The sequence below is a fragment of the Colossoma macropomum genome, unplaced genomic scaffold (assembly GCF_904425465.1).
Source record: "Colossoma macropomum unplaced genomic scaffold, Colossoma_macropomum, whole genome shotgun sequence".
NCBI lineage: Eukaryota > Metazoa > Chordata > Actinopteri > Characiformes > Serrasalmidae > Colossoma > Colossoma macropomum.
The window spans coordinates 10,509,901-10,526,107 of NW_023494788.1; the positions used below are offsets into that span (position 1 = coordinate 10,509,901).

Genomic DNA, 16,207 nt, shown 5'->3' on the forward strand with positions numbered 1-16,207 from the left:
CTTTTTTTTGTTTGTTTTTTTTTCTTTCCCTGGAGATAGAAAGACTGCTGTTTTACAGTTTTTATTCAGGCTTTCTGACATTAATCCACAGTTGATCACCACCATTCCCACGAGCCGGTTGAAGTTCCTGAAGACTGCTGGCCATGGCACCCAGAAAGAGGAGATCCCAGAGGAGGAGCTAGAGGAGATGGAGGACCTGGATGAGATTGACCATGCTGAGATGGAACTGAGAAGGGGGCAGGTCCTGTGGTGCAGGGGACTCCAGAGAATCCAGACACAGGTAGGTAGCAGCTGTGCCATTTTAAATGAGAACCAAAAGAAAGACTTGTCAAAAGAGCTTTCAGTACTGCAGAATATTACATAACATGATGAATACTAGTTTCAGGCCAGAATGCCATTTTTAAGTCTCAGTATTATGATCTCAGCCAGATCCAATGACAATGAAGTTAGGATAACAAGCTTTTGATACGTCAACAGAAAATAAACCAAACTGAAGACAGCAGCGTGGACCTAATAGGCTCAGTAACAGGCAGTAGACTAAAATGTCTAAACAGCATGGTCACATAGCAAAATGACTTTATTGCTACCATGTAGAACTAAATGGAACTCAAAGGACTGTACAACCATGCCCTCTCATGACACTGAGATTGGCAGTAATGACCTGTACATTAGTATGATATTTGTTACTTCATTTTCTTGTTTTTGTCTCTTTCTTATTCTTCTCTCACAGATCCGTGTGGTGAATGCGTTTCGGCAAACCACGTCTCCATACGAAGGGTTGGAGACCCCGGAGTCACGCAGCTCCATTCACAACTTCATGACCCACCCGGAGTTCCGCATCGAAGACTCTGAGCCGGCCATCCCTCTGATTGATGACACTGACCTCGAGGAGGACGCTCCCACAAAACGCAATGCTATACCACCACCTCTTCCTCCTGTGGTATCTTCACCTAACCAGAACAATAACGCTACAGACAGCAGAAGTTTTCACCGCCATAAGGACATAATCAAGACTGCCATTCCTCAGCCCCCTGGAAGCCCCTTGCACAGCCTGGAGACATCTCTCTGATTCCACTCATGCTAAAACCCTGCTAAGACCATGTCTGTACCACCCATGCCAAGACCACATCAACACCCTTGCATAAGAGCACACTTAGGAAGTCATTGAATGTTTTTGTATTGAAATGGAGGGATTTCTGTCAGTCTGGGTGTAACTGGACTGAAAAGGTAGCCAACCTACAGAGGAATGTTGGTTTTGATTGTTTTGTGGATTTCTTCCCAGGGGATCTACATTAGTCAAAGAGAAACCTAGAAAGAAAAAAAAAATATTTTTAATACCTTAAATTGTCCTTAAACAATGACAGGGTGATATATTTCTAGCTTTTCAATTTGAATGAAACTTTACCCATGTGCTTTTTTGAGTGAAACACTCTGATATATGATGTATTGGCTGTTAATATTGTCATGCAAATGGTCTGTTTACATGCTTTTGGAGAACATATCACCTTGCACAACTAGGGGGCAAAGTGCAAATTATGAGACTTATAAATAGTTGCTGCTGTATCTGTATGTGAGGATTATTTGTAAGAGTAGACTGCCTAATAGAATGATATAATGACTTGAATTTTGTGGTCTGGTTTAGCGATTTACGTTATAGATGGGGATCTAGGTATTTCATAGTATGCATGCCATCAAAACAAAACTTTGCTTAAATGTATGTTTTCTATAATATTTGAGAGCTGTATTCAAGTGGTTCATCACGTGGGCATCTTAAAAGATGCAAAAGAGGCTTAACATGAGTGGAAGTAACAATATAACACCAGACCTTTTCCTGATAGCCTGATAGATAATCAATTGCATCCATCATCGCTTCAGGATAAAGTGCAGTATAATCGGTTTATCTTTATTGAAGAAGTCTAATGCATACGACCGTCAGCAGAACAGTCTCGTTAGGCATGGCAGGCTGCTTAAATTGCACTAAAGAGCTTTGTAATCAAAGCTGCGTAAACTTTAGCTTTATACTTTTTCATATATCCTGTCAGTTATCTGAATGCATCCCTCAAAGCCAGAGCACAGAGGCAGATTCTACCAAATTATTCCACAGTCCCTTGGGGAACATCACAAATTGAGGAATATGAGGATGAGAAGTTGAGATGAAGTGTCATAGCGTGAGGTGCGTTTCTTCAGTGGAAGCACAGGTATTGTAATTGTTGATCTTCTGATCACAATATGTCGATTTCTGTGGAGGATCTTACCATGAAGTAGGTCATAGGTTATGTTGGGTTGTGCTGCACATATAAATGTATAACATTAGAAATGGCAGATAGGAAAGAAATGCTCTTTGGTTCTTTTTGTTTCACTGTAGTTTCATTCCTATTTTGGGAATGAATGTTTATCCATCTGTTTATGGATTATTATTTTTTCTATATTTGGTAATTACTTAATGTCTGTTAATCATGAGCAGTATAAACAGTGATTGTGGTTCAATTTCCATTTGAAAGTGTGAGTAATGTGTATGGTTTTTCTTTTTTTGACAATAAAAGATCAATAGTTAAATTACAAAATTGCTTATTGTTTTAAGAGATTTCATGCACAGCTGAGGAGAACCGGGCTGATTGGCACAGTGTTAACTCCTGGGTCAAGAGTTAGGGACCTGTTAAGGTGGGGATAATGATTTTTTTTTCTGTGTTAAAACAATACAATTGCCTCACTGAGTAAATACATAATGGAAATATTTTAAAGGTTTATAGGAGAGATTGAAAATACATTAATTTTATTTAGTAGAAATGTCAGTCAGTTATATTTTGATATGATTTGAAATACGGTGATAAGTAATGATAGCTAGAAGTAAATAGAGTTGCCTACACTTTATCCTGCCCCAGTATAGCCAGCATCACCCATCTGCAGAGCCAGGGAGCCAGCAGCAGTTCTAGTCCAGCAATGTAGGACCGTCACAAATATATATTTTATATTATATGCTGCACAAATACTAAACAGCATACTCAATAACACACATGCTAATTAAAGACTAATGATAATATATGTTAATGAAATAAAGCTTTTAAATAAAGGCCTAATTTAATTTCTCTTATTCTTCAGTACAAGTCAATGATAAATGATACATCTCTGACATTTAATTGACTGCTGGACATTAATTGATTGGCAGGGATATTTGTAGTTTAAAATCTTTGATTATTTCTTTTTGTGTATATTTTGTGCGACTAGCTGTATAACTGTGTGCCAAATCCATATTGTGTGTATCAAGAATTTAGCCATGAAAGCATTAATTCCATGAAGTTGAACATATCTGTTTTTTTAACCAGTGTTTTTTTTTTTAATTTGCTGTTAGTTGGGTTACATTTGTTATGACTGGGATACACAGAGAGCGAAATCTTTACCATCCAGCCCTGCTGTCCAGTAAATGAAGGGGGTTAGATGGGTAAATTTAGATAAGTAGGCTGTTTTATATTAGTTATATCTATTAGCCTATTTTAGTCATAATATTTGAGGAGGTATTGCACACATAGTTCTGTTTCTTCACCTGATTAGACTGATTTAGATTTGTTTTATAGTAAAGTATATGAGCATCTTTTAGTTTAACAGTGAGCGTGTGTTTCTGGAAAAACTGCAGAGTGAATCATTTCTTTCTGTAATTTAGACACCACTCGATAGTTTAATAATCTGTTGTATAATCCCTGCTGAACAAAATCATTAAAAGTTTCTGTCGGTTCCTTCTGGTGTCTAATAGCCAGTAATGGTGTTCTGTGTTTTCTTTGTGGGTAGATATTACAGTGTAAAGGATTCTAATGGTTTAACAGGTGTTCTGGGACTGAATCTAGATCCATCTGATGGTTTCCTAATAGGATCTAAAGGTGTTCTACAGTGGTCTATAATGGTAACCATTAAGCCAATCCCCTTTAGAAAGCAAAACCATCAGGTTTTAATCCTTATTTCAGTAGGGATGAAATACTTAAACTACTTTTCCTCCTTAATCGTCCAATTTTAAATCCATAATAGTAAAATATCAAATTAGTGAGGCACATATCTGATGTGCTTCATGTAATGTGATGATTTATGTGCCTTAATGTTCTTTGTCATCAATCCAGAAGCATCACATGAACGCTGTCACTTCCGTGACTCACTCCGCCAATGATGCGTCTCCATTTAAGTCACGTGATGTTTGAAATCAGGCTGCGCACGGAATTTGAAAGGAGTTCAACGCTGTTCAGGATCTCTGTGGAGGAGCTGTGTTTGCAGAAAGGCCCCAGCGGAGGAAAATACGACTGTGTACCGTGAAAAACATACAAAACAGACGGTAAATATTCTTGTTAATTTGAAAAAATAAGTTACAGTTGTAACAGTTAAGGGGGTTTAACTTGTGTGTAGACTATTTTTGGTCAGCTAAGCTAGCTAGCTCGCTAGCGTTCTTGTTCCGTGCTTAATCATAGATTTAACACTAAACATAAACTAAACGAAAATGACCAACTCCCACCTCGATATGAGCAAGTCTGACGTTAGTTTTACGTAATATATGGTCTAATAATCTTATTCATGCATTTAAATCAGATACAGTGAAGACTGAGCGAGGTGTTCAGCTAACGGTCATCTTATTTATTTTCAGGACTTTGGACTTTTTCCTGAGGATGATGGCTTCGATAGCCGATGATGGTAATGTACATGTGAACCTAGCTAACTTGGCTATAAATTAAAATATTATAATATAAATGGTAGGATAACTCATCATGTATTCACATTAGTTATGGTCAGTTACATGCAGGACTCCTAGTCAAAGGTGATGAAAAGATGCATATTTGGAATACATCCCTTATTCACTCACGCGAGATAAATTGTTGAGTGTGTTTTTAAGTGTTGTCTTAATGTTTTCATTTCCAAAGATTTCTGCTCATTGGCTGAAGAGAAGTTTGATTTTGACGTTCCACTTTCACCAGCAAGGTTTGTTTGTCTTGTGAGATAGTAGATTTGCTTGCAGGCTTATATTAATTAAAACAGGCTCCAAGAATAGACATTTTCAAAGAGTGTTTGAGCTCATTAAAAACACAAAAATAAATGATATTTAAGATTTGAGGAGAATCCCAAACCACAAACATCTTGGCCTATTTCCAGGATGTTGTTTAAAATCTTTTGTCCGTTCTTTTTTTTGTTACAGTTCCAAAGGGGAAGACGATGTTGAAGATGAAGTGTTCTTGGGTCCCATCAGTCATATGGAAAGGTGCATTTCTCACGGAGTGGAGACTAAGGTTAAGGACAGTGTAAGCAGTGGGCCCTCTGTGGGTGAGGAGCCTAGCTGGAGCCCCCTGCTTGAGGAGAACTTTGAGGAGATCCGTAAGGAGGCTCACCTTTTAGCCAGTCATCTTGAGAGAACCAGTACAGACCCTGTATCAGAAGGCATTACAGTTACTTCCAATTTGCCTGAAAATGCAGAACAGTTTGAGGCAGACACCGGGGCCAAGCTGGACATGTTCAGCAAGCGATCTGATGCGCTTAGTCCCATCAAGAGGGAAACTTTCTGTGTTCAGGACAGCCCTATGAAGCAGCTGCCTCCAGCCATCCAGAAGCGACTGCAGAAGGTTTGTGTTATGTCTGGTGGCAAGCAGCGCCTCAGCACGTCCAGCCCAGTGAGGCATGCTGACACTCAACCAAAAATGGCGCCCAGGGGCAGAAGTCTAATGGCCAGTAATGGGGTACTACCCAGCAAACCCATAGCCATGGGGAACCCGCGACTCTCCACTTGCACTCGACCAGCAGCATCAAGCAAAACTAGGCTCCCTGCGCCAAGCAAAGTATGGCAACTCTATCACTTTTTTCTTTACTTTGACTTTTTTCAAAAAATATAGGTATTCATTTCAGGAGCTTGAGAGCTATTTTCCAATACAGCTTAGTGATTTCTTTGCACAAAAACCTAGTAAAGCACAGATGAATTGAACTGGTTTTGTTTGAGCGGGGAAATCGCCAAGTAGTACTGGACAAGCTCTCCCGAACCAGCACTTAATTTTCCTGATATAGGATATGATAAAGATAAGATAAACAGTATGCTACAGGTAGGGGTGGGTGATATAGCAAAAATATATTGTGATACTTCAAGACATTTTCACAATATACAAAAGGCATCACAATTTAATATGTTGGAATAGACAAAATAAAACCTATAAAATAATACTAAATGTACAACTACAATAATTTTTATTTAATGCTTAACAAACTGCACTGCACGAAATCCAATTAATCAGGGCTAATTATGCTCACTTTGTAATAAAGCATGTAGTTAGTAAAAGTTGTTTAAGTACTGACAGTATCTATGATATGCTCAGAAAAGTGTATTGTGTCATAATTTATCACGATAATGATGAAATATTGTTATACTGCTTACCCCTAAGTAAAGATAAAAGTCTTTTGTTCAGACATTGTCAGTAGAGATTAACTTAAATTAAAAAGCGTTTTATGCCACTTGATGTAGTGTTTTAACTCTGTTTCTTCTGTGTTCAGAATTCATTTGGCCTGAAGCGGAGTCCTGGCAGTATAAATACAAGTAAAGCAGGCTCAACTGAAGACCTTCTGTCTGATACAGCTAGTGTGGCCTCTGATGTGAGTGATTCTTCATTCAACACAAGCTTGCCCGGGAAGAGAGGCCTCTCGGCTTCCCACAAGGTGAAAGAACACAACTTTACTAAAATGGGCATTGACCTAAAATGTCCTTAAAATCCATGTCAGCAAAGTTGTGTTGTCTACATTCTCAACTAATGATCAGAGTGTGGTCAGTAATATTTGGATTTATCTTGCTGGTGGGTTTTCAGATACTACAACTTAGGATTTTGTTGTGTTCTTCTCATTTAGACTGAAAAAAGAGGTGCACCTGTTTGTAAAGCTCCTACACTGCCCAATAGGCGAGTAGGAGACCGAAGCCGAAATACATCTTCTTCCTCTTCTTCTGTGTCTAGTATCAATTCCAGCCTATCTGTATCTCCAACAGGTAAAGGTGAGTCTGTTTTGTTTTCTGTTTTGTAGTGGCTGTATTTGACTGCTAGATATCAGATTTTTTTTTTTATTGGCTACACAGTCAACCTGATGGTGGTCAATTTTGGGGACAGCTGCCAATGCTGTCGGTTTTACTGCATTTAAAATGAAATGCAATACATGAACTTACAGCATCACAATAGAGTCCTATGCATAACGTCACAAAGAATGTTAATCTCAAAGGTACGAAACATGAAGTGTGCTTATTTACCACTTCGCATGCAGGTAAACTCAATTCCTCCCTGAACACCAGTGTTAGTAGCATCAGTGGCCGGGTTCCTAACAGTGGCAGCAGGCTTCCCAGCTCCAGCCGCAAGTCGGGCATCATCACCAGACCTGTGGAGCCCTCTGTTGGGAGACGAACTTCTCTGTCCACACAGGTCAGGAAGAGCTCAGAGCCTCTCCCTAGACCTGTCAAGGCCACCCCAATTAAGAGACAAGAGACTGTATCTTCTGTCCAGCACCAGACGCCGGCTAAGAAGACCATGGAGAGGACCATCTCTGTGCCCATCATAACTACTAAGTCTGTAAGCAGTGTTAAGGTGAACTCGAGTTCAAAGGCTTTTGTTGCTCCGACTCCCACAAACTCTCTGAAAGGAGTGCGTAGATCTGAAGGTGAGAAACATTGCTATATTATTACCAGACCTAAATTTCACATTCAAAAAGATATGACACATTGATAGTCAAACATGTTTCATTTGTATTCATTATATGGATTTACAGTTATCTCGTCTCCTGATGTCCCTCGAATAATGAAACCAAAGAGACTGATGTCAGCTTGTAGTGTGGAGAGGTAATGTAGCATTACTGTTTGTAAAACACTGTTGTATTTTACTACATACATCTTTTAAATTGACTAAAAAATAGGGAGGTGGACATCTAAAGGTTCAGCATGACACGGTATGGCTCAATTACGTTATTTTGGTATGATTCAGTTATTTAAACAAATGACTGCAAAAACTGTTTACATAGTAGTCGAATGTAGGCAAAAGATGGGCAGTGAATTTTAAGCACAAACAATCTGATTGTAATTATGCCACCATCAAATGGATGCACTAATGCATTTTTGCAACCTTACTGAAGAGGTGGAAAATCGCCCAACCCACCCCACACACCTAGTGGTGTCTAGGTAGACATTGCCAAGCAAGCTCTGTTTGGTTAGATCAGGAGTTAGTTTAAAGGCCTTGTGTGTCAGATTAATCATCAATAAAATTTGGAAGAGCTAATCACATTTTGAGGTCTTGTTTTTGACATTAAAGGCCCAAAGGCCTAATGCTGATAGTCACAATTCACCACTGTAAACCTGGCACTAGTGTTATATGTTGTCAACAGTATTCCATGTCCATCATGTCTGCCTGTTCTTAGTCTTCCTCAGCGGCTCACAGTTCCTGCACCACAGGGTCTTCAGACCCCTTCAGCTGCAGCTGGCATGCCAGTCCAGTCTAAACTGAGACGGCCATCAGCTTTGCCCACGCCTGTGACCCGTCGGGTGTCTGGCATCCCCATGCTCACACCCAAAAGCGTGCCTCGTCTCAGCAGATCGTCCCGTACTCCAGAGCGGCAGTCACCAGCCTCAGCCTCGGAGATGAGTCATGCTAGGTGATGGGCTTTTAAAATGGAACAGTTTCTCGTTTAACATTTTCTGGTTCATTTACTGCTACTGAAGAGTGCAATTAAACAAGCTCAAAAAAGAAGTGCAATTAAACAGACCCCAAAAAAGAATTAATCCCTGGCACATCTTGCTTATGCTGTTAATGAGCTTGATCTTTTCCCTATAATAAGTAATACTAGTATCTGCATCTTTTTGAAATATGTCTAATAACATTTTACATAGTAGACCTGCTTTATTGAAATGTCCAGTATATATTAACTTAATGGTTAATTTACATTTAGCTAAAAAAGAACACTGTCTTAATCAGGGATTTTAAACATGATCTAACTAAAGCTGTCACTGTTTAGCCCATGTCAGCTGAAGCAGAGTGAGCAGCAGGGAGTAGTTGAGCAGGCACTGGCCAATGAGGAGCCATGTGCCCCCACTGAGCTTCAGCCCTGCTCCTTGGTTTTTAACCTGGAAGATGATGCTAATAGACCCACAGTGTGTGAACCAGCAGCAGTGGAGAAGGCCTCTACGTTGTCTACAGAGGGTCTAGAGCCTCAACAGCCCAAACCAGAAGTCATAACACTTGCAAAGTCTGAGGAAATCCTGCAGAACCACCAGAAGAATAAGCCAGTGATGCAGGAAGTGAGTGAGGTTAGAATTTATCATATCTAACACAAGCATGGTGTTTCTGTATCCAATTCAGTATGCTCTAGAACCACTGTGTGGTACTCAAGATTGTGTACCTGTGAGGAATATTAGGACCATACATCTGATAAACTGATGTATAATTGTGAATATGAAATGGCATGTTAATTTCTGAGTAAACCTAACTCAGCATTAAAGGAGAATTCCATTGATTTGATTTTGCAAAATATCTGCATAATTCAACATTGTAAGCATGTCTTTCAGAGTTGTTTAATGTGAAACAAGACATTAAAAAAAAAACATAAACAAAACTTATACCTATTATACCATGGTTATCGATATGCTGCCAGATACTAAAGACATTAATTATATATAATTTTGAAATAAGGTTTCAGCCTAAAATATGTTCTGAAGTGCATGTTTGGCAAATAGGTGCGTGCAGGATGTTGTAAGGCAAAATAGTCCCCACATATGTTTTACCTCTATTTTACAATTAGCAACATTACATGTAAAAACTTAAACGTGTGTTGTCACTGCACATTTTGGATACTAAACAAATGGCAGTATTTGTGTTGTAGACATTGCGACCCCTGGTTTCTAACACCACGATTGAGTTTCTTCAATGCAGCATTTCAGATCAAGCCACTCTTATTGGCTTCTGCTTATCAACAGTGTTAAGGTTTAATGACAACGATTTGCTTTCGTCTTCAGGTGCTGCTGGTGGATGCACCTGCTCCTGTTTTGAAACCAGAAGAGAAGGTTCTTATTGACCTTGCCAACACCCCAGACCTGATCAAAACTGTCCCAAATAAGGTTTTTGGGGGCCAGGTGAGAATCAGCTATTTTCAGCTTTAATTTTATATTATAAATTGTGTTATTTTTGAATGCTGTATCGTTGGGAGATTCCTCACAGCTTTCTCAGCTGATTCTAAAATTGTGACAGATTTTTAAAAAAGATTGTTAAAAAAGTTGCAGTTTTTGCTTTAATACTTTGTGCCTGCTCATGGTTTTCTTTTCCCAGCTGATTGATTTAAGTTCACCCCTTATAAAGTGGAGTCCAGAAGAAAAGAAGGAAAATGCTGTGACTGAAGCTCCACTTATCAACTTGTCCTTTTAAAGGACCTGTACCATGTTGGCAAAACCAGGGAAAGTAAAAGTGCAACCAGGAAACAGTGTCGGTTAATATAAAGAGAATACGAGATGGCTTATGTGATCATTTAAAACTCTAATGATGTACTTTTTATTTGTACGGTTGATTTATACACTGTGATTTGTTTTATTATGGAAGGAGAAACTTCCTGTTTTTTGTGTTTGTCTTTGTTCGTTTTCCGCAAAGGTACAAATAAAATGTCTGATCCTTAAGTGCCGTGTCTGAGAATTTTTTATAAAATCTCATTTTGTATCACTCTGTTCAGTTAGACTGTTCTCAAAACAGTTCTGTTCTGCAGAACTTTCCCTGATTTTATATCGGGGTTACAGTGGATCCTTAAAGACTTTAGATTTTAATAGATCTGAGTCTTAAAGAATCACTACTAAAGTATTCAGTTCTAAGCTGAAAAAATAGTAATAGTTTAAGATTAATAAACTGATTAAGAACCATTAATAATTACCGGCCAGCCAAAAATATCCAGGTGACAGCAGTCTTGTGAAGAACTGACCAATGATGAGGGGCTAGAGGACATCAGAACTGAGGGAAAACAATGAAGTCATGTCATTCATATGTCTCAAAGCGTATATACATGACTTGAATTAAATGATAGAAAATACATGCAATATTAGTTTCGATCTGTTATGTGATGGAAACGCTATTTTTTCCCTTATAAAGCTATTAAAAAGCATTACATTTGATTACGAAAAGTGCAGAAACCGTTCTCAAGACAATAAAGTCTGTAAGGTTCTCTACAGTGAACCATCTCACATCAAACCACTCATGATTGTTGACATATCAGCGACTAAATTATTCAGTAATTTTGAAAAATTACTGGAATTGCCCTTCAAGCGGCCTGCTTTACTTGAGCTTTCGAGAAGGTGACGTTACATCTCCAATACAGCAGGTGGCAGTAAAGGCGTAATATTTGTAATGTTAGTCTTTGTCGGGAGAAGAAGAGCTGAAACGAGCTGAATGAACTGAAAAGGCACAGAAGAAACATTAAAGTTCCAAAAAGAAGAAAATGTGATTTATCTGATTAATTTAAAATCGTATAATTTTCTGTGCTCTTCGTACTGAGCGATAACTAACGAACGTTAGAAATGACAACCCTTGTCCTGGACAATGGTGCTTACACGGCTAAGATCGGATACAGCCATGAAAAAGTCAGGTAAGAGCTTTTCTCAATGTGCTGTAAACAACATACATATTAATAAATCTCTGGTGAGTTAACTTCAGATTCATGTTTTCTCAGCGTCATTCCAAATTGCCAGTTTCGCTCCAAAACACTGAGGCTAAAAACCTTCACCGCCAATCAACTAGATGAAATCAAAGACCCGTCTGGACTCTTCTATATTCTCCCGTTTCAAAAGGTAAGGTAAGCTAGATACACTGTCCAAAAGTTTGTAGACACCACTTCTAATATGTGAATTCAGCTTTAAGGTGCTGAAACAGGTGTTCAGTTGGGCACAAACAGCCTGTATAATCTCCACAGCAAAGCACTGCCAATAAAATGTGACGCTCTGGAACATCTGTACATAAACCTGAGGTCACCATGTCCACTGCCAAGCGTAGGCTAGAGGGGTAGCGATAAAGCCCCCCAGCATTGTGCTGTGGAGCAGTGGAACCGCGTTTTCTGGAGTGATGGCGCTCCATCCAATATCACTGGGATGAGCTGGAATGATCCCGAAGTCAGTCCAACATCAGTACCTCACCTCACCAGTGCTCTTGTGGCTGAATGCAGTCAAATCCTCATGGCAGTGTTCCATCATCTAGTGTTGCCTTCTCAGAAGAGTAAAGGCTGTTACTGCAGCAAAGGGGCATAGACTCCCTACTAACACCCTTGAATTTGGATAAAAAACATTGCACAAGCAGGTGTCCACAGACTTTTGGATTTTGATATCACACACACACACATCATCTAAACCGCTTACGCTTTGGGTTTTGATATCTGAAACCCATTTACTTGTGCATGTTTGTTTTTTGACATCACATTTGTTTGTTTCAGGGTTACCTTGTTAACTGGGATGTGCAACGTAAAGTGTGGGATCACCTGTTTGGAAAAGAGATGTTTAAGGTAGTCACAGTTTCTACTAAAATACAAGAATAGTCAAAGTTGCTGCGCGATGCTGTGAGCACTATATTAGTAGTGTGAAGGCAGTTGTTGCCATAAATAATGAACAATGAATGTTTTCTATGTTTAACTGTGAACTGTTGCAGGTTGACTTTGCTGACACCAGCGTAGTGATAACAGAGCCCTACTTCAACTTCACCTCCATTCAAGAATCTATGAACGAGATTCTGTTTGAAGAGTACCAGTTTCAAGCAGCTCTGAGAATCAATGGTGAGTTCAGCTTAATTCTTCTTTTACACACGCATACACGCATGCACACACACATTATCTAATTCGCTTATCCTTCTGGGTCACGGATTCTTCTCTTAGTTTATTATATATTTTAGTTTATTTTTTTAATGTTATTAGTGATGAGTTTGGTAGAATACCCTAAATCCATAATCAAATAAAAGCAACTTTTAAAAAAGCCTTACAAAAAGATCTATAGTATATGAGAAACTTTAAGTATTCTCATGTTGGTGAATAATACTTAGGTAATTATCTATATTATTTTCACCTTTATATGAAATTCCTGTAGTGTCTTATAGTATGTTGTAGTAATCTTTAATACTCATGTAATAACCATTAGTAAACAATAGTAATTAGCTGAAATGTTCTTTAAAGATTCTTATAAGAAATAAGAAAAGTCAGATGTGACCAATCACAATGTGGTATAAATGATGTCACCAATGTGGTGAAATTAAACACAAAAAAGCTATTAGAAACTAAATGTTAATGACTAAAATGTAACCAGGTAACAAATAGACTTTTTTTGTACCAGTAAACATAAGTATAAGTTTAAAAAAACAGAATATGTCCACAAAATTGCAAAGTGTAATCAAAACATTACTTGAGTACGTATAACTGAGTAAATATAACTAGTTACTATCCTTCTCTGATGATGAGGATTGTGGTCAGAGTTTAAGAAGCTAATCCTAATCCTACAAGTTAAAAGGATACACAGCACAGTCTTAAAGTCATAAACAATTCTGATTTACTGTAACACCCTGTGCCTTGTTTCAGCTGGATCCCTGAGTGCACACAGATATTTCCAGGAGAACAATTCAGAGTTGTGCTGCATTGTGGTGGATAGTGGCTTCTCCTTCACACATATCGCCCCTTACTGTAGGGGAAGGAAGATGAAGGATGGTATCTGCAGGTCAGATGTTTAATTCATGTCCATACATTTTCATCATAGTCTGTTTGGCTACATCTTTTACATTCTGCTTTTGGCTCCACAGGATAAATGTAGGCGGAAAACTTCTCACCAACCACTTAAAAGAGATCATTTCATACAGGTAAGGATGTTGTAATGCAATAGTTCCATAAGAGTAGTCAATGTAGGACCGAATAATATTGTCTGAATGAACCAAATCAGTTCTTGTAGGGCCCATATTCTACATTTGTCTTTATATTGTTGCCTTGTTTGTGTGGGGTTTTATGTACCAAAGGCAACAGTCATAGTTCATAATTCATTTTTCCATGCCCATGTTTCGTCCTCTCTTTAACCATTTTTAATTCTTTAGAATTAAACCAGCTGGTTTCAATTCATTACTATGGCTTTTAAGATAATATATGTAAATGATCTCTGTTCTGACTGGCTGTATTGTTTTGTTCCTCACAAAAGATGTGATTTTTAAAATGGATGTTTTTGCAGCTTTATGTCCATGTATGGACTGGGGAGTGAACAGTATGTTTTGAACCCTTTAAACGCTGCTTATATACTGCATTAAACTCAGTAAAGATATGTCAAGATATGGGCCTTTTTTAGAATTGCTCCATAGTGAAGCTGCAGTTAAAGGTGATTTAGCAGATTCATGGAGACTGAGGAACACAGCATGGTGTAAACTGTTCCTGATGTTTTACATTTGCCTCAAAGGCAGCTGCATGTGATGGATGAGACACACGTAATCAACCAAGTGAAGGAGGATGTGTGCTATGTGTCGCAGGACTTCTACAAAGACATGGAGATCACTCAGTGAGTATGGTTGTTTGCCTGTGTGACACAGCAAATGTCATTGTACACTTTTGGAAATTTTAAACCAGTCAAACAGCTTTGCCTCTGGTTGTCACCTTTTATTTTGTGTAGGTTGAAAGGAGAAGAAAACCTGGTGATGAGAGACTATGTGCTACCAGATTTTAGCTCCATTAAAAAGGGCTTCTGTAAGGTGTGATATTTCAATATACAACACATTTTTGATAATTTGCATTGTGATTCATTTATAATAAGAGAGATAAGTAACTTGACTTTTTTTTTCTCTATGTATTTTAATTCAGAAACCTAATATGATTCATTCTTCCTGTTCTTGTGTGCTACAGCCTCGAGAGGAGATGAATTTCACAGGGAAGTATAAGACAGGGGAGCAGATCTTGCGGCTCAACAATGAGAGGTTTGCTGTCCCAGAGATGCTTTTCCACCCTTCAGATATTGGCATCCAGGAGATGGGCATACCAGAAGCATTAGTCAACTCAATCAACAAAATGCCTGAAGGTAACAGAGATTTACAGTAGCAACGACAAAAGCCATACTGTACAGTGTGCAGGGAAGCTATAAGGCTAATTCAGTGAATATAATGGGTGTCTATGGGGCCCACAAAAGATTTGTAGAATGTTGAAAGTGTAAAAAAGTTAACAATCCTGCATGAGTCTTAAAATGTGACAATGATATTTTCTTCCCATTTGTAGAAATGCAGCCCCACTTCTATAAGAACATCGTCCTGACAGGTGGCAACACCTTGTTCCCAGGTTTCAGGGATCGTGTGTATAAGGAAGTCCGTGCACTTGCTCCTACTGAATTCCAGGTTTCTGTAGTACTGCCACAAAAGTAAGTGTAAAGTACAGAGAAATTGTGGCTGATGACTTTCTAAGGGTTTTTTTGCATATTTTAAACCTGAAAATTCTCTTTTCTTTCCAGTCCAATCTGCTACGCATGGGAAGGAGGAAAACTCTTAGCAGAAAACCCAGACTTTGAGGAGATGGTGGTCACACGAGAGGATTATGAAGAAAATGGACATTATATATGCGAGGAGAAGTTTGACATTTAAACTCCAGAATTATTTTGTGTGTTTTATGTCTCATCTAACATCTGCTGTGGCAACACTCATGTTGTTCTGCAACTGAAAATCTGAATTGTAATTACTTTGTAAGTATTTTTAGGATTTTTTGTACTGTACTGAATGCCTAAAATGGAATGAGGGGTAATAAACATGATTTCATACATTTTGTTTACATTTTTTCACCATATATATTGGAAAAAAAATCGATGTTTTTTCATAAAAGAGTTTGATTTGATGCATTATGTTTCAAATCTTACCACTGCCCAGCCCATACAGTCCTTGTATGGAAACTAAGCTGCAAAACATGTTTTGAATTTATTGTTTTACACACATTTACACACTATTACATTTGCCTGTTGGACTTGCAGCAGTTTAGCACTGCTGTGTGTGTGTGTGTGTATATATATATATATATATATATATATATATATATATATATATATATATATATATATATATACTGTAAACGGAAAAATCATTTCAAGGAAGAAAATGATAAACTGATCTCTAACCGTGGAAACACTGTTCAGTCCTGGCGCGTTCTGCACGTTAGTGGCGCCAAAGATTAGTTTCCTCACAGGGGCCGGAAGACAAGTCAGCTGTGGTAACTTAAA

The 16,207-nt window shown here is 38.4% G+C and overlaps 3 protein-coding genes across 4 annotated transcripts in view; all 3 read left to right on the forward strand.

Annotated features, from left to right (window-relative positions):
• The window catches only part of atp2b1b (ATPase plasma membrane Ca2+ transporting 1b), a 35,577-nt gene extending 34,111 nt beyond the window's left edge, over window positions 1-1,466 (forward strand). Inside the window, exons 20-21 of the mRNA XM_036568351.1 lie at window positions 92-280; window positions 731-1,466. Of these exons, the coding sequence (XP_036424244.1) occupies window positions 92-280; window positions 731-1,069 (528 nt within the window). The 3' untranslated portion in view covers window positions 1,070-1,466. The remainder of the gene's footprint in view (window positions 1-91; window positions 281-730) is intronic.
• Window positions 1,467-4,198: 2,732 nt separating this feature from the next.
• gtse1 (G-2 and S-phase expressed 1) lies at window positions 4,199-10,603 on the forward strand. Of its 2 annotated transcripts, none has more exons than XM_036568349.1 (12): window positions 4,199-4,315; window positions 4,622-4,668; window positions 4,896-4,953; window positions 5,168-5,801; window positions 6,505-6,666; window positions 6,853-6,994; window positions 7,258-7,647; window positions 7,756-7,825; window positions 8,398-8,631; window positions 8,992-9,274; window positions 9,989-10,105; window positions 10,299-10,603. In XM_036568349.1, exons 2-12 carry the CDS (start codon window positions 4,644-4,646, stop codon window positions 10,392-10,394), a joined length of 2,211 nt encoding a protein of 736 aa, XP_036424242.1. In that variant the 5' UTR covers window positions 4,199-4,315; window positions 4,622-4,643; the 3' UTR covers window positions 10,395-10,603. The 2 variants fall into 2 exon arrangements, with proteins under 2 accessions (XP_036424242.1, XP_036424243.1); XM_036568350.1 differs by having other exon boundaries at window positions 6,853-6,988.
• Window positions 10,604-11,371: 768 nt separating this feature from the next.
• Window positions 11,372-15,756, forward strand: actr6 (actin related protein 6). Its single transcript, XM_036567810.1, has 11 exons — window positions 11,372-11,595; window positions 11,680-11,797; window positions 12,433-12,501; window positions 12,645-12,768; window positions 13,561-13,696; window positions 13,779-13,835; window positions 14,417-14,515; window positions 14,627-14,705; window positions 14,857-15,028; window positions 15,223-15,361; window positions 15,452-15,756. Exons 1-11 carry the CDS (start codon window positions 11,528-11,530, stop codon window positions 15,579-15,581), a joined length of 1,191 nt encoding a protein of 396 aa, XP_036423703.1. The 5' UTR covers window positions 11,372-11,527; the 3' UTR covers window positions 15,582-15,756.
• Window positions 15,757-16,207: the final 451 nt, after the last annotated feature.

What these genes read in the sequence shown, in the direction of transcription:
- actr6 (XM_036567810.1), top strand. Translation starts at nt 11,528, where the DNA reads ATGACAACCCTTGTCCTGGACAATGGTGCTTACACGGCTAAGATCGGA. An exon ending in ATATTCTCCCGTTTCAAAAG is followed by an intron (nt 11,798 to 12,432) that starts GTAAGGTAAGCT and finishes TGTTTGTTTCAG; the next exon opens with GGTTACCTTGTTAACTGGGA. An exon ending in AATCAACAAAATGCCTGAAG is followed by an intron (nt 15,029 to 15,222) that starts GTAACAGAGATT and finishes TCCCATTTGTAG; the next exon opens with AAATGCAGCCCCACTTCTAT.
- gtse1 (XM_036568349.1), top strand. Translation starts at nt 4,644, where the DNA reads ATGATGGCTTCGATAGCCGATGATG. An exon ending in TGTATCTCCAACAGGTAAAG is followed by an intron (nt 6,995 to 7,257) that starts GTGAGTCTGTTT and finishes CTTCGCATGCAG; the next exon opens with GTAAACTCAATTCCTCCCTG. An exon ending in ATAAGCCAGTGATGCAGGAA is followed by an intron (nt 9,275 to 9,988) that starts GTGAGTGAGGTT and finishes TTTCGTCTTCAG; the next exon opens with GTGCTGCTGGTGGATGCACC.